The sequence below is a fragment of the Cuculus canorus genome, chromosome 1 (genome assembly GCF_017976375.1).
Source record: "Cuculus canorus isolate bCucCan1 chromosome 1, bCucCan1.pri, whole genome shotgun sequence".
Taxonomy (NCBI): Eukaryota; Metazoa; Chordata; class Aves; order Cuculiformes; family Cuculidae; genus Cuculus; species Cuculus canorus.
This window is the reverse complement of record NC_071401.1, coordinates 104,145,221-104,163,114: the sequence shown is the minus strand read 5'-3', so window position 1 is coordinate 104,163,114 and position 17,894 is coordinate 104,145,221. Positions and strand designations below refer to the sequence as shown.

At 36.9% G+C, this 17,894-nt stretch overlaps 2 protein-coding genes across 3 annotated transcripts in view; both read right to left on the bottom strand.

The window, feature by feature from the left end:
* Positions 1-1,131, bottom strand: part of LOC104061591 (SAM domain-containing protein SAMSN-1) — a 54,974-nt gene extending 53,843 nt beyond the window's left edge. The window contains exon 1 of one of the 2 annotated variants that reach the window (XM_054071890.1): positions 989-1,131. In XM_054071890.1, coding sequence (XP_053927865.1) covers positions 989-1,082 — 94 coding nt within the window. In that variant the 5' untranslated portion in view covers positions 1,083-1,131. The remainder of the gene's footprint in view (positions 1-988) is intronic. The other variant, XM_054071899.1, reaches the window with a different exon arrangement.
* A 4,204-nt stretch (positions 1,132-5,335) lies between these two features.
* The window catches only part of LOC128851640 (putative uncharacterized protein ENSP00000383407), a 29,233-nt gene continuing 16,674 nt past the window's right edge, over positions 5,336-17,894 (bottom strand). The window contains exons 5-9 of the mRNA XM_054061638.1: positions 16,557-16,594; positions 15,051-15,137; positions 10,634-10,701; positions 6,031-6,099; positions 5,336-5,389 (exon numbers count right to left, since the gene is read on the bottom strand). Coding sequence (XP_053917613.1) covers positions 5,336-5,389; positions 6,031-6,099; positions 10,634-10,701; positions 15,051-15,137; positions 16,557-16,594 — 316 coding nt within the window. The remainder of the gene's footprint in view (positions 5,390-6,030; positions 6,100-10,633; positions 10,702-15,050; positions 15,138-16,556; positions 16,595-17,894) is intronic.

The window sequence follows — 17,894 nt, the reverse complement described above, 5'->3', positions numbered from 1 at the left end:
AAGGGTTTTGTACTGAGTCAGACATCAGAGCCAAGATCAAGATTTATTCTCCGTTGGGTATATTTGTCTTGTTCCCGCAAAAGCTGGAAATTATACTTGTTCTGCACTGAACATGAAAGTTTGCTGATTAAATGTCATATTGCTGCATAGTTGCAGAGGGTACAACTTTAGCTTAAATACTGGAAAAGTTTGCAAATCTTTTCCAGATAATTCCTCTCCCATTGCTTCCCAGTATGTATGTTGTATTTACAAAGTAGTTGCTGAAAACTAAATTTCTTCGTGTATTTCAGGCCAAGCAATGATTTAACTGGAGTAGTAGTTCATCAGTTGAAATTAATTTTGCTAGTGTTGGTTTAGAAAGAACCATATGCACAAATGCATTACACAACCAATGCGTGCACTGTTAAATTAACGGTTACAAAACAAGTTTAGATGAAGAACTGCTGTGTAGTCAGATCAGTGATCTATAGAAAGCTTGAGAAAATAAGCTGAACCAAGAATCAGTTTAGAATTCCTATGTCTTGTGGCCCTAAGCAATCAGGTATGATGAGAGACCTGCTGGCTTCTCATACCACAGACCTTCCTGTGCTTTCAGCTGCTATTGACTCATTGGTTAACACTGAAAAGTTATCTTTGCATTTGTGAGTTTTGCTGTCCTGATCTGCAGTGTGATACAAAACTGGGAACTACTTGAAAAACCAACTGTCCCCACTGTGGAGGCCTCACTGTTATACAAATTTATTTAGCTAAAATCCTCTCTTGTAAGATATACTGTGACAAAACTCAAGCTGTGTGATAGTGTGATAGGAAACAGGTTTTTATGCTATGAGGAAGTCAGCATTAAAGCGTTATGACAGTAACATCTCAGCTGGGGTTTGAAAATCGTGGGTGGTGAATGACAGGGCAGGACAGGATTGTTTACAGTTATGCTCAATACAGTGTCATTTACCAAATGCTGGAAAGAATGCTGATATGATACTTTACTTACTGAGGGGGAGCAAAATATTTTTGACATCCTCCAAGCTTTGCGTACTCGTTTTTTTGGTTCGGACCAATTTCTGCAATCGTTTTAATGTTCCCATGGACTCCACTTTGTCATCTGGCTCTGTAACCTGTCAAAAAACCGAAAGCCATTAAAAGTATTCAAGCCCTACACATGAGTTGCCTAAGGGTAACATGGTGTTTATTTTGAGAATGACAGAATCTCTGATTCAAAGAATTAATAATCTACACAGTGCTTTAGAAGTTAGGTGCTTCCTTGCTTGGGACGAATATATAGAAAAAGGGAAAAAAGGCAAGTCACACGAGGCATCAAACTTAGATTAGTGTTCACATTACTGTTTACATATTAATTTTCTTTGATACTCCAGTATTACTTAATTCCAGATTAGCTCCAGAAAACATTTTAATATATGCATCCACAACATTATCCAGAAGCATTTTATATACACACAGAAAACCCAGATGTGGGAAGCCATTGCATTTAATTATGTATGAGAGTGTGTTCTGAAATACTGATGTCTTCCTTTATTCAAGGTGTGATTCCCTTTCCTAGATAAAATGACATTAATGAAAATAATTCAAATCTGTTATTGCACATTCCAACATCGTCCTACTGAGGAAACTCAAGGTTTTAGTACTACTGACTCCTACAGCAGGAACTTCGTGAGTGTACAGCCATCTCACACACTTTCACTTAGGTTAAACCAGCTGTCTTGCAAATCAGTCCAGAAACACTTGAGTCATTTCCAGTCTGACTCTGGACTTCTCTGTGAGCTTCAAAGATAAATTTCATACTTCGACAGCAAACAAAGCCTCTTCCATAGTTGTACTCTGGGTTTCAATTGGAATATCTGCTTTTCATTAGAAACCAAAAAAATTAACTATATTAGAAATTAGTAAAGCTGTAATTCACTGATGACTACTTTTTTGGAACAATATTGTCTGGCTTCTATGGATGCTCACCTATTTATACAGATAATGGCTTTGGCCTATTTTGGCTATGTATCTTTGGCAACATTGCAAGTGATTAAGTGCTAGTGCTGATGTTATCAGAAGGTAGAAATGCAGAGACTTTCATTGCACTCCTCAACAATTAGGTCACACATCATAGATCCTTTTTCGCTTCCTCATATGCATATCCTTTGAGGCAAAATCATCAGGGAATTTGCACATTCTAACATATAATAGGCAGTCAGCTTAGGAATGGGTCTGGAAAGAGTCTGAACTCCTCGGCTTTGATTTGGGTTAGAGGCTTTTTGCAAAGTCTTAGTATGAAGCACATCTGAAGCCTCAGCATTCACGTATTACAGGTTACATCCATCCATCCTGTGTAGTCATGGTAAAGGAAAGGAGGCATGTTCATTTTAGATTTTAAAAAAAGGCTACTGTTTCCTTGACAGATAACTGCTTATAAAGATATCTCTGCTCCAAGTGCCAAAGGTTCAGATAATTTTCTATGAAGACGTGAAGTCTGTAAGCAGAAATACAAGTCCAAAGCTTCTATGTCCAGGCAAAGGACATTTTTATGTGTATTTAGTAAGTTTTGTATCAGTAGAGAATTGTGTTGAAATTATAATAAGGTGAAGCATAGAGTTTTTGCTAGCTACATAAGAGTAGGTGAGATGTTCCCCTGTATATGCAGATGTTTGATTTCAAACCTTGAAAGTGTTTTTGATCAAGTGATTTGCACCACTAGTTCATCTTTGTCAGCTGTAAATTGGCCTAGGGAGTTAATAACCTACAGAATCTGGTATATCCTCTTCCTGTAAGACCAGTTGACTAACAGACTTGTTAAACATTGCCTTGAACCATGCATGACCTAGTGAAATAAACATATATTCACGTGTGTAAAATTACACACAAAGAAATCTGAAATAGTTTTATTCTTTCAGGCACTCTTCTGATGAAATGTTCCTAGCTATGTAAAACATTAGAATTAATGTGGTGGTTGTTGTTATAATTATTATTTCTCTAGATATACCTTTGACAGCTTCCTTCACAGCTGGTACAGGTTTGCATGATTCCATTTACGCTGATGAAGCTATGCCGACTGCTTTCCTTTAGGATGAGACCTTAGCAGTCCTCTTGCTAAACACAGTGAATGCAAAGGTTCCCATGGTGGATAGCATTTGGGTTTAGACTCCCCTCTTCTCAGCAGTATGCTACATTTCTTGAAGCCTACAGACTGTCCTGGGAGCTGGGACTCAACCACAGGAACACAGCAGGAAGCCAGACAGTTGGATGTAAACAGATTTTCATGTCTCCAGTGTCTTTTCTAAGTTCTGGCTACACTAGTATTTTTGTTTCAATCAGAGGCATATACCTGAAAGAAATTTCACAGCTATCCCTGTGAGCTGTGCTTTGGTCTCAACATGGCACAAACTGAATTCATCACAGGAGAAATTAAGATGAAAGAGGCTGTCCAGAAGTTCACCTGATGAACTCCAGCTACTATAGGGTGTCCAACAGAGAGGATCAGAACATAGGTAGGTTTCCCATAATGCATATACTGTGGACATCAGCTCATCAGCAATAACTGTTCTGCTGTGCTGATACTCGCACATTACTCTGTGCTGGTTACTAATATAGTCAAATCTAAGTGCTTTCAATTTCTGTAATTTGAAGAATTAATTATTTTGTTTTGTAAAGTAATAAAACCAAACAATTTTGAGCTTAAAACCCTCTAGGTCTTCTTGAGGATCTTCACTGTAGGATAATGTTGGGAATGGTTGGACTCGATGACCCAGTGGGTCCCTTCCAACCTAGTGATTCTATGATTCTATGATTCTATGGTTCTATAAGGTCTCAGCACATCCACCTTAAGGCTTGTATCTGAATATTCATCATCCACTGTCGGCCAAATGCAAGCATTCCAAGATTAGTTGTGCTCTGATTTGTATTTCATGCCTTCTCTCCCCTGTTCCAAATTCTACATAATAGGACTGCAGTTTTAGCTTAGCTAAAGAGAGAAATCAAAGTGTAATTTTTCAGTCTCTCATTGAGAGATGTCTGTGCAAAATAAGCCCCAGTGGGTTTAATATTTCTCTAATATAATATCTCTTGAAGTAATAATTATTTGTACACTTATAAATAATGATATAAAAACAACAGGATGACTTTGAGTTCCGATCTGGGAGTTCTATCATGGAAGCTTCAAAGCAAACAGATTTGGATAATTTTATTAATGTCAAACCCTAATCCTCTTTATCTTAAAATTACTCATTTGGTATAGTTGTTAGTAAAACATCAGAATTGCTTAAATAATAAATACCGTAACCCCCCTTTTTTTTCAGGAGAAAAGCTCATGCAGTATCAGTTCGTGATGTGACAACTTCTAAATTTACAGTATATAATTTTGTTTTACTTAAGCATTCAAATGCAGAAGTTTAGTTACCTATCCAAACAGAAGTAAAATATTCTTTAATGTAGAAAACAGACACACTATCGAGTGAACTGACCATCCTGGTGTCACAGTTTTGGTACATTTTCCTGGAAACCCTCAGCCATAGATTAGTTAAAGCAAGGATAAAAGTGAGAGACTGGTATCTCTAGTTGCCACTGTCCAGTGACAGAATGTCAACACTACTGGTCAGACCAGTAATGTAATTTGGAGTGTGCTGCTTTCCAGTACCATCCTTCCTGTGGAAGGATATTCCAAAAGGAACTATAGGGGAATATTGAAGATCAGGACACAGAGCAGTGAATCTCCGCTCATAAAAGCTGTTCATTTAAAACACTTTTAAAGACTTCTAAATCTCCCCCCCCTTCATGTTTTAGGATCGAAGCATTTGCTCACTTGAGTATTGTAGTTGTTCTTGTGGTTTGCCCAATGTGTAAGCAAAGTGGTCTGTAAAGAAAGATTTCGCTCCTTAACAAGAATATTTTTTATTTCCCTGCTTAATGGGTTTTAGCCATGCAAAACGGTGTCACACCACAAATAAAAATGAATTGTGTAACAAAACAAATCACAAGCTGCCCTTTACTCACAAATAATTTGCATGAAGTATGCATGAATACTTATGGACAAAAAAATATATATTTTAAAAATGTACTTATAAAAATGTATTGCATAAAAAAAAATCCTGAATTGTGCCTGATAAACTGTTTCCAGTTCATCCTAAGATGATCTAAATACCTCAGAAATCTTGGCTTACTGAGGTGTTATGGGGATTAATCTGGTGACAGAAATACAGCAATTTGAAAGCTAAGTGTAAAACACTGTTGGCCAGATTCCAGCAATCTCAGTCATGTTAAGCACTCTCTTTCCTTTGTGTAACTGCATTAATTTCTATAAAAGTACTTGTGCAGTATGTCACTTCTCAGCATAAAAAACTTAGTTACAGTAGAGTCTAACCTCTACTGATTTTTCCTGAACTAGTTTGCCTTCCTGAAAGAGATGCAATTATTTAATCTCAATTACCTTTGCAATTAAATTAACAGTACAGTATGATAGCATGAAGACAAACATTACTATATGTTTACTGTGTCAATGGTGCACATAGTAAGTATTAAAATAGTACACTATAATAGACAACTTGCTGCTCTATTTATATGAAGAGTTAATTTTGTAAAATGCACCAAATTTGGATAAATTTACTTTAAAAGTGTCAGTAAAGTCAATATCAACCAATGTACAGACAAGCACTGTACAAAATTTTTTCATATCCTCCTAACCATATATATCTATCTTTAAATATTCCCATTATTTTAGCCTGGTATCCAGGTACTTGAAAATGACTGCAGAGTCAAACTAAGCAGGCTAGGATTGCAGGCAGATTTTCTCCTGGGAATCACAGAAGAATAGTAAGAAATTCTATAAAAGATAAAGAAATATCATAGTAATAGCAGAGAAATAATAAGCTATTATACAAAAGATAATGAGATATGATTAATAGTGTGGACATGGATAAAAATTTTTGAACTTTTGGGGAAGCAACATAGAGTAAAGGAAATTTGATTAAAACATCATGTTCTTCTAGGCTGCTAACTGTTGATGGAAAAAAATAAACAATTTTCATGGCTACTCACCATTTCACCACTGCCAGCTACAGCTGGATTGTGAACTCGTGGTGGAATCCACTGCTCATAGTTTATCACCTAGATGGTAACAAAAGTGAAAAAACAATCCAACGTAATTAAGGTGAATAAGTTTAATTAGTATCATGTCATTGAATACAACTGATGAGCTCAGCAGTCTTTCAACCAGTACTGTGTGCATATAAAAGCAATGATTGATACACACTAGCCTACACTCATTTAAATCAGTTTGATATCGAGCTGTGTTAATTTTCTGAGTTATCTGGGACTCAGTAACATCTTGGAGGTATGTGGTGCAGTGGCAGAGCAGTGTGTTATGCCATGGCATGCTTGAGTCCCATCCTAGATTTTGGCTTTCTTTTCCCCAGGAAAACAGGAAAGCCACAGAAGACCTTCCTCAGTAGCAACCCCCCAGCTGAGGAACAAGAGACACTGATGCATTTCTAAAAAGAGCCTTTTTCAGTTTGCCTCATTTTGTCTGGGATGTTTTACTGCAGGGGTGAGTTTGAATTGGATTAACAATCCAGAGAAAATGGGAGGATCCTCAGAACTAAGCAAAGACAAGGCTATATACACTTTCATCATCTGCCCATAACCCATTTCTTGGTCACAATGTTCTCATGGTAGGAACACCATGAGAATACACTTTTCCTGGGGCACTGATGCAGTCTCTAGGGAGCAAGCCTGACAGTGCTCACAGCTTATCAGTGAAAGTAATGAACACTAGCCTTTTTTCTTCATGAATATGAATGACACTTTGAAGGCTGAATTGCAACCTAAGAATTTACGTGAGAAATGAGGCATGAAACATTTTTGAAAATGTATTAGCCCAAAGACTGTATTACTTCATATTTTATGTTCTTTCCAATATGCTACAAAGGGTTTAAGCCATCAAGGGAGCCCTGATAGGCGTGAACAAACAAGAACAAAGGTATGAAAAATAAATGCAGAAAGTGAGGCTATTTTTTATGGTAAGGTACAATTATTACCGTGTCGCTCATGCAGTGCCCCTCAACCTGTACTTCTGTTCCAAGCCCCTGTTTTCCAGCACTTACAGAATGAATGGAATGAAATGAACATTTGTTTAGGAAACGGAGAGAGATTAAAGTTTTTGTGAAACACTCAAGGAAATTCTTTGGCTTTCTTTTTTCCTTTTTTTTTTTTTTTTAATTATTTTTGAGAAAGAGAGTGATTCAAGTCTAAAATGTCCATCTATTCTATTTACTCCTTTTGGTAAATTTGGTCTTTTCATGTCTTATAGAATCACAGATGCACAGACCAGCTACTGCTGGAAGCCACCCTTGAGGACTCTCTATTCTGACTATATGCACAGAGCAGGTCCACCAGCGCAAGTTGCCTAGGTCCATGTCCTGATATGTTCTGAGTATTTCCAAAGATGGACTTCATATGGCCTCTATGGAACACTTCTCTCAGTGTTTGACCTCCCCTCACAGTAGAAAGGTGCTTTCTTTATGTTAAATGAAATTTCCTGTATTTTAGTTTGTGCCCATTGTCTATCATTCTGTCACTGGGCACCTCTGAGGAGACTCTGGCTCTCTTTGTTGCTTCTCCCATCTGGTGTTTGAACTCATGGATTAGATCCCCTGAGCCTTCTTTGCTCCAGGCTAAACAGTCCTAGCTCTCTCAATTTCTCCTTGTATAACAGATGCTCCAGTCCCTTAATGACCTTCCTCGCCTTTCACTGGATTTATTCTCTGTTTCCCTGATTATCTTGTACCGGTAGATATTAACTGGACCCAGCACCCATATGTAGTGGGTCAGCTTGCTGAGCAGATAGGATCACCTCCTTCAGCCTGCTGGCAACACTCTGCTTAACACAGCGTAAGAGCTGTTTGGTGTATTTGTTCCAAGGGCACATCACTGGCTCATGGTCAACTTGGTGTCCATAAGGACCGCCCCCCAGGACATTTTCTGCAATGCTGCTTTTCAGCCAATTGTTCCCCATCCTGAACTGCCACAAGGGGTTATTCCTCCCAAGTTTCAGGACTTTGCACTTCCTTTTATTTGACTTCATGAGGTTCCTGTTTTTCCAATTCTCCAGACTGTTGAAAGCCTTGTGGTGAGCAAACTCAACTCTCTGGTGCCTCAGCCACTCCTCTCCATTTTGCGTTGACTGCAGATTTGCTGAAGGTGCATTCTATTGCGTTGACCAGGTGATCAATGAAGATGATAAACAGTACTGGACCAGGATTGACCTCTGGTGCAGACCTCTTGGGAATGATCTCCAGTGGGATTTTGAACAATTAATGACGTGTTTGAGTTCCACAGTTCAACCTGGTTTTAACCCATCTCACTGTTCACTTTTCCAGTCCCTATTTTAGTAGTTTCTGCATGATGATATTACAGGAACATTGATGAAAGCCCTAGTAATGTCAAGATGAACAACATCCAGTGCTTTCCTCTCTTCCTCCAAGCTGATCATCTCATCGTATCTGACTCAGACAGTTCAGATATGATTTCCTCTTCAGAAATCTACACTGCCTACTACCAAACAACTTCATGTCCTACATATGTTTGGGAATAGTTTCCAAAAGGATTTCCTCCATCACCTTCCTAGGCACTGAAGTAAGACTGACTGAGCTGTAGTTCCCCAGATCCTCTTTCTGGCCTTTGAAGATAAAAATGACATCCATGGAAGCTTACACTCCAGTTGTGCAGCTTATACCACCACATTTCTGTGATCCTGATGAGGCTGCAACCTTGCAACTGCATGCAGACCTCCAATTCCCATGCTGTATGCATCAGTGTACAAACACTTCATAAGCGCACTCAGTCATGCTGATTTTGAAGAAGTCTGAGAGCTTCCTGCATAATGCTATTTTCTGAGTATTTCCTTCTTTGTGTGCATGAAAACAGAAATAACCAGACTATTTTGAAAGATTAAGCAAGCATTATATCATTGCTATCTTAGTGGAAATGACAGCCAGAGGTAATAACCACGAAAACTCAAAATAATGCCATAAAAATTTGAAAATTTTCAAAAGCAATCTATAAAAGCCAAGTTCAATAGGTCTTAAATTGGTACTAAAGCTTGGAGATATCTAAGTCTCTACAGCTTATTACTCACATACCACTAAAAGCATTGTCAAAAAATTAGAGGTCAAAATTAGAACTTCGCTTTTAAAATTGGGCAAATGGTTCATGGAGAGATGCTTTAAGATGTTTTAAGGGAAGCTGTACTTAAAGCAAACGTCTTATTCCTGATTATTTCTTCTTCCCTTTCTTCCTCCATATTCTCCAATGTCTGAGGAATGGCCTCCAGAATCTTAACCAGGAGTCAGCCCAGAGGGTGCCATGGTAGGATTGGGGCAGAGTCAGAGATCACTCGCACTAAGGGAAGAACTGCTGTGGGAAATCAAAGAATAATCTGTATTCTTAATACATAGCAGCAGAGAGGAAGAGAACAGAGAGAATAAGAGATGCAGAGGAGAAAAGAACTTTTTCCTGCTTTCCTTGCTCCCCACCTACTTTTTGGCAGGGGCGAAAGGAGATAATCATGGGAACAAACTGGCAAAGACATATAAAAGCCTATGAGAAAGGAGGAGAACCCTGGAACATACTGGCTTTAAAGTCATTAATACGGTCGTCTGTCCCCTGATACACAGATCATTTGACTTGTCTTCTTTTTAAGCCAGATTGTGTCTCTCACTTACACTAGAGCAGAGCACTGCCTAAAGTCTGGATCTTCACAGCTCTCTGTCTTATCTCAGGTGCCTTCAGGGTGATGCATGTACAGTTTTTGCTTGCTTTCAACCTAAATATTCAAAAGGACTCCTGACATTCTAGAATCAGCAGAGAAAGATCGGCTTGGAGCCTTTTATAAAGTTCAATATTCACCTTGAATGTAATAATCTTTTGTAAAGGAAAATTTACCAGATTTTCAGCTTTCAAAGAATTTAATTTAACTATTCCTCATTTGGACACACACATGTATAAGTGTGTGTTAGACAGTTTTCGTCTGATTCCCAAACTGCATAAACTGTTGTGTCGTGTGAAATCAGTAGAGCTAAGCTGTTTTGCAGCAGAGATGAACTGGCTCTAGAAATGAAATAAAAAGCAAATGCCAGTTGTTCTAACTTAGGAAACACAAGTCCTTCTCCCCACCTCTCTGCTGCTCATCAGCTGATGAGTTGTTGCCTATTTTATGTTATCAGTATTCTGCAAACCCAAGGATCAGAATTCCTTAATTGCTCGTAGTAGTGGGATAACTAATGTTGTTGCACAGAGAGGACATACGGTGTATGTTTGTAGAAATTCAGAAAGCATTAGGCAATTTATGCTAGTATGAATTATGCAAGACTGATCTAAACACTTAGTATAGATCTTACTTGACACAATTACAGCATATCAATTTAACAGAAATGTATTCACTCAGGGAAAGAAAAGTTTTCTAAGTATTAAAACCCATATGGTCAAAAATGGTGCACAACTCAAGTAGTCACCAAAGTCATCTTATTAACTCAGCTTCTAAAATATGCACTATGAAGATTAGGTTAGGCAAATACTGAATGGAAGCAAGAAATATACATTTTGTTTGAATGAAAACAGATTCTGAAAACAATATTTCTTTCACCTGGTACGTGGTTTCTTCTGTCTTCTTTCCTTGCAGCAAATGTATCCCATCACCAATCATATTACCTTCTGTGAATTATGATAAAAAAAGGAAATCTGCTTTAAAATGTCCTGTTTTAAGTTATTCTGAGGACTATCATGTGAATAGTACTAGATGTTTTGAGCTGACATTTTGACTTTCTGAAGTTAATATATCATTTAAGCACGCATTTTATCTCAAACTGTTTTAAAGATTACAGAACAAATTGGCAAACTAAGTCACAGTTCAAGAAAACTTATTCATGCTTACTTCTTCATCTGTACTTAGTCTTTTCTTTACTACTGCAGAATCCAACCAAGTGCTTCCTTTTGTGCTGCTAATTTACAGCAGGAGTGTAGAATATTCGTATAAATAATGAAGGCCGTAGGCAAAAATTATCTTTGCAATTGAGATCTGTTTATTAGATTAGATTAGAAATTGCTTTCAAAGGATGAACATCCTCATGTTTCTTCCAAGAAATTAATGCTTTGCACGGCGAGATTATTTACATTCATTACAACACTGAGCAGTAATAGATCAAACAACTCTTTGAAAAGTTTAGGTTTTGTAAATCCATTTTGAAAGATCTGCTCTTACTCCCATTCTTAAGGCTAAAATCATCCACCATTATACTACCATAAAAAGGTCATAGCAATTCAATTCCACAAACACAGATAACCAATGTGCTGCTATTTTGCAGGAAAGACACAGAAAATTATATGTTAATTACAGACCAAGGTGCTAAGCTGTTTTTCCAAAGTTACTAGAAATCAGTAGCAATGTGCTGGGGTTTTGTTTTTATTATTTTTTTTCCCCTCATGAATTCTAACTTGACCTCCTTACTACTGCCGAGGAAAATTTTATATCTCGTGTTTGCGGAAAGACAGCTAGCAACGTATAGAGTCACAAAGGCTGACTCTAGGTAGGTGAGACTGATTCCATTGTTTTGTCTACAATCAACAGAATAAGAAAAAGAAAGGTTAATTCAGTGAGTAATTCCAAGTAATTGAGGTTCTTCAGCTATCATGTGAAAAAAAAGTCTTTGAACATGACCATTAAAATTTATATTCAAAGAGGTAAGTAATATCCCAGTCATTAAAATGCCTATTCCTATGTTGGAACAAAATGAGACCACAATGTGTATAAAGCTAGCCCAAAACCCCCTAAAATCATGTGAGTGACACAATAAAGGGGCCACAAGTTAACACACAGTTTTCCAAGGTATTTTTAAAGCAAATTCTGAATCAAGAGACTTTTTTAGTCTCTTCTAACAAAAATTGGAATAAATAGCCAATAATCTTCCCTATGATTTTCAACTTGGATGCTGAGACTGGGTTAAAACTCACAAATTACAATCTTAGCATCAGGCAAAAAAGGGTAACTCTTCACATCCTAGTTCCGCCTTGAAACCATAGATCAGCTGCATAGAAAACCCCGTCAAACAATTTCCTTCATTTGCAATGTGTGTCAACAGGAAGAGGAAAAATGAGTCACAGAAAATTTTATTGCATGATTTTGCCTTTTGAGGCTTCTGTAAGATCTTTCATGATTATAGGGCAGTGTCTTTCTCCTAAAGACTATGTGGTTACAATAAAATGAAAAGCTTTTCCAAAAAGCATCTTACATTCCAAAATCTAACATGACCGAGCATAGTTAAGATGTCTCAAGTGCTTGCAAATCTCCTTGAAGTCACTGAGGGCCAAGTGTCTGACAATGCAGTGATTTATTCAAATACAGAGCTAGCTGTTCTTCTAGAAGCAGGATAACTCAAGTCAAGCAATGCTTATGCCGCATCAGTTTAACATAACTGGGTTGTTTCTGGTCCTCAGGCTAATTTGTTTTCATCTCCTGCAGGCATCTATGCGCACGGTGCCCCTGTGCTCTGTAAGCCTACTGTAAAAGTTAAGTCTTGCAGTGTTCAGTCCTGTGCCCCCAAGTCCTCTTACACTTTCGTCCAAACTGGTATTATTTGGCAGCTGTTTGCAGTTAAATCACGAAGAACTGTGGAGCAAGTTGTAATAACTTAGCCTGAAAGACTACTTACAGTGACGCTGTTTTTAATTTAATTTTTTCAAGACTGAAAGAACAACAGCAAGTTGTTAATGCAAAGCTTAATTGTTATTTCTCACTCCCAATCATGATCTCTTTTTCTAGTCATAATAACATACAACTGCTGTACTCTTAAATCTTACTTAAATCAGTTCTACAATGTACTGATATATATGGATATATACAGAATAGGTTATTTGGGCAAAAAGAAAAAGATACAAAAGATATATGTATATATAAGCTGCACAGCTGCATTGTTCTTCTCTTCCTAGTCTGACAATGGGTGCTAATCACTTTACCATGGAGTGAGCTGGTAGCAATGGAGAATTAGGTCTGCTAACTCTGACAGTTGTTAGCTTTTTTCTGTTTACATAATACTCTTTCATGGAAGCCAACAGACTTGCATAGTTGACTTTTTCAGCAATGGTAGTTTTAGGCTGGCAGATCCTGATATTGATGATTTGGGCTTGTGAGCAAAGACAGGTATTCCCACTATTGTGTTTGTGGGATATGTATGTTTTTTACTGCCTTGGACCAGAAAACCGATTTGTAGAAGATATACACACAGCAGCATCAAGGACCTAATCCGAAGGTTGCCAGCATCCGAGGATGTCTTTCCATTAACTTCAGTGAGATTTGGGTCGGCTTTGTGAATAAGGCTCTGAAGTAAGCAGAGAAGTCTACGCTAGCCACTGCACATGGTTTATTGCATGTAACAGAAATTCATATTATGCAATAGACTTGCAGACCTTGAAAGATTATCTCTGTTAAGAGAAAGATTTGATGAATAGTGATGAATTATCTTGAGCAATAGCAGTACACTGTAAATTTAATTCCAATGGTTTTCACTGTTTTGTGAAGAGGACTTCCCTTGAAATAATTTTACTGCAGCAGGGGAAAGGAAGATTTTTATTTAGCTGCCAGCTTTGCTTCCTGTTTCCTCTGGGCCCCTGCCCTTCAATTACAACACTTGTCAGTTTTCAAAATGTGCGCTGCTTCTTTTGCATCTTTTGGATATTTAAAAGGGGTAAAAAAATGTCTTGAGTAGAAAAGACTGGAGGAAGGTCAAAAAGTTCTGTTTCCAGCTCCAAGCTTACAGCCTCTGGAGTAGTTTGAGAAACTATTCAATAATGCTTTTGGTTAAAAGCAAAACACCTGGAGAGAAATGCCTAAATTTTCTTTCACCTATCATTACAGCCTTTATTCTTGCAAGCCAAAGAGACTCACTGAAGGGTCCTTTTCCTCCCATCAGTTCATTGCAAATGCAGAATTCCTCTAAATTTTCCTGTCATCTCCACTTGCTGGTTTTGGTTCCAAGAAATCAAATTTGCCCATATACAGGCAAATGCAACAAACATTAATTTCTGATCTGTTTTCTGAGCATTTAAGAGTTTATCTTCAAGTGATTAAGTGAGTGAAACCCAGAGGAAAAGCTGATTCCCTCCCCTCTTCGGTATATCCAGGTAACAGTGGAAACTCTTAACAGTGGATGATATTTAGATATCTAGACTTTAAAAGTTAAGGCAATTATCAACTTCCCAATTTGTTGGCCTAAGAAGAGAAGAAAACAAGCACCTACTTTAATCTCACTTGTCTTGGTGTCTGTTTCTGCTGTATCTTGTCTGATTTGGCAACTATAATGGATTTACTTTAACTTTTAAAAGTACACATACAAATTCAATTCCTGGAAGCAATATCAAGCAGACTATGAATGTGTTTGGATTTTTAAAAATCTAGTTTATGTTTAAATAGACAAGGTGACTGCTCATTCATTATTGCTTATAGTTATTTTAATTAAATTATGCTTGTAATCTCTTAAATAGAGCTACTAGCAGCTTCTCTTGTATTGTCTATATAGTTGCTTCAATGAAGTCATTCAAAACAGACAAAAAGAGACTTGGACAAAACGCTTGACTACAAAATTTTGCCATCTCTCTTTTGCACCTGTCATAAAGGTTTTTTTTCTGGGAAATGTTACTCTTTCCCTGTTGAATACCTCAGGCAGTGTAAAGTACACATGGAATGTGGATTCCTACTATAGGTTCGTATTACAGTTGGTAAGCCCTATGCAACACTATGGCAATTTACTGTAGTAGAAGTGTTCTTTGGTCCATGGACTACAGAATGAACTGGCCACAGAATGTGTTCTTAGCTTCCCAGTTTTAAGGTAAAATTTACTTTAACTCTTTTTTTTTTTTTTTATTTTGTCCTTAAGGACATGATAAAATCTCAAAAAGGCTTGACAAATTATTTAGCTAGATTATTGGTGAAAAATGAGAAATTTTCCTAGGTGCCCTTTAAAATACTTTGTGGAAAATGCAAAATCAGCTGAAATATGTTTAGCAATTACCTTCAAGCTGACAGTGCCTTCTGATGTACGAATCACTCTCTTGTTTCCTGGAACCCTGCCAAAGTGTGCCATTCACATTTTTCCTGTCTAAAGTAAAAGCACAGAGAGCAGTCACCTAAATTCATAGCAAACCTGTGAAATAACAGGAAAGTCTATAAAAATAGCATCCTAATGCAAATCAAACAAGCTTGCAGAACACTGTAGCATCTGCTCAAACACAGAATTGAAATGGTGATTTTAAAAAATAAGAAATTTGATGGAAGGATGGTATTTATTGTGGACAGACTTCAAATTTTATCATCTTTTGCTGTTACTTAATACCTCATTTAATACCGTTAAAATTATTGTTATTGTAACCCTTCTTTTAAGACCTAGGGGCCCGCAGAACATCTGTGCCTTTATTTTGCTTCCAGGAATTGTATAACTATTAGTTAATTTTACAGATAACCAGCTCATGTGTTAGCAAGAAATAGCATCAAAGCCCACATTTATGTCACACAAACTCCAAGGCTAATAATGTCTCAGCTTGAATGGGAGAAACAAGGTTGGCTTTGAGAACAAGATGGCCATTCTCCTGTTCTCTCAGTGACCTTCAAAGTGGCCAGGCTTCACAGTATATTCATAACTATTAAGTTTTTGTGCTTTCTGGTTTGGTTTTGTTTTGATGTTGGGTTTCACTCTACGTCAGAAAATTTTCTTCATGAAAGCACTTGACAATTCTGTCAAGCGCTGGGAATTCATTACAGCCTGGATGCTGTAGACCAGACGATATTGTTCTGCATCAAAGTCTTCCCAGTGCAGGGTTACAGAATGAAGTCTTAACATAGGGGACTGTTCAGATATCTGAGACATGTTGTTATGAAATATAGCTGCACTGTTACAGGCAAACGTATTAACATTTTACTCAGTGACTGGTAGATACAAAAACTAAGCCAAAACTGAGAAATAAATAATAGAATGTTAACAGGAAGCTCTTGCTGAAAAAAATAGGAATTTTTACTTTTTAAGAAACTGATGATTATTTCTTACAGAGGATTTATTAACAACATCAGTTGAATCACAAGTGTGGTTAATAATATGCAGTATCAGGACAGGTTGGGAAAAAAATAAGCCCTGAATTTCTCACTTGGTTAACTTGCTTTTGAAATCTGAAGCAAAGTGTTTGAACAGGGTCAAGGGTAGAGACCAGAGATATTTCTATTTTTTTATTGAAATGATTAAAAGAAACATTGGACATGCTGAGTATTTCTCATACTGTCCCATATTAAGTTCTTTAAATCTCTGTTTTGTTTCTAGGTTTAGCTAGTTTGTTTTCAATATCTGCTTACAAATACATCTGTAGAAAGTGGGGGAATTGAGAGGAATATATTGGTAGCTTAACTGTATTTTTTCTTTTTTTTTTTTTTTGCATTTACTCCAATATTTGAAAAGCAAATCAAGCCCTTAATTAAAGTTGGCTCTGTGAGATTAGCAAGCATACAGTAAATGATTTAAGGAGTTACTAACCAAATGCTTCATTTTCAGACATGGACTTCTGGATGGATCTAAAAGAATTAAAAGAATTTACCATTAGCTGAAACTCAGAATGAAAAACGAAAGCACATTTAATCAAATATGGATATTTTCAAACTAATTCTTCAAAGCAGGGCACAGGGATTTAGCTGTGCAATTCCCACTGGCTTTAATTGGAGTTACATGGCTTTTCTCATTCACCCAATCATCAGCTCCCACATGCCACACAAAACTCTAAATACCTCTGAGTTCTTATTCTATAAAATATGTTATTCAAGTTTCTTTCTGGAATGAAGAATTCATGACTGAGACAGAGAGCCCACCAGTATGAAAGTAAGAGATACTTTTATTTAAACATGAAGTGTCCTACAACTTTTAGAAATTAGTGTCTGAAGTTTGATGACACAATAATGGATTGAATCAAAAAGCTACATATGAACATAACATTCCCATGACACTGAGTGACATTTTATTGTGCAAATAAACCTTGAGATTTTTGTACATTTACATCAAGGGACAGTTCTAACCCATGCTCCCAGCTGCAGACAGTGGTTTACAGATGATGACTTAAAGAATATGCTAACTTAGCAGAAGAAAAAAAAATCTTTGAATTAATTAGTTTCACTTTATTCATTAAGAAAACCCCTAATTATATTAATTTATGAGCTAGAGGACTAAACCAGAAGATTATACTGGATGAGACCAGAGATTCTCTAATCTGTGACAATGATCAGCAGAAGGGAGAGAGCACAAAAATTGAGATGCATCTCCCAACTTCAGGTAGGTGCTGAAGGATTTCTTGAGCAAGAGCATACAATTGTACTTATATTTTTTTATGAATTGGTCCATAAAGACTAGTTTCATTTGAAACCACTTGTATTTCTTTTGCTTCCAGAGTTCCACAGTTTAATTCTTATGTTCTAAATAAGACATACTTCTTTATTTTATTTCTGCTACTGTGTTTCCATTGATGCTTCCTTGTGGCACCATTGTAAGAAAAAGAGAATGATAGTTCCTCATTCCATTTCTCCACATCTACAGAAAAGGCCAATGTGAAAATATCTGCATTATCAGTAGGAATATCATGCCAGGACAGTGATGGGCTGGACACTTACAATGAAATAATTTTCATTCAAAATCTTTTCATTTTGAAAAAAATTAATTTCATCCAGCTTGTTCATTTTCTATATTGATTAGTAAAATTACCTTGACAACCGTTCTAAATTCTGATAATTCATTTATAATACGATCAGTTTTAGAATAGAATAGTCTTATTCGCTTCGTAAGATTTGATACTGAAGCTACAGAATTCTATTTCTATTCCTGAGGCAG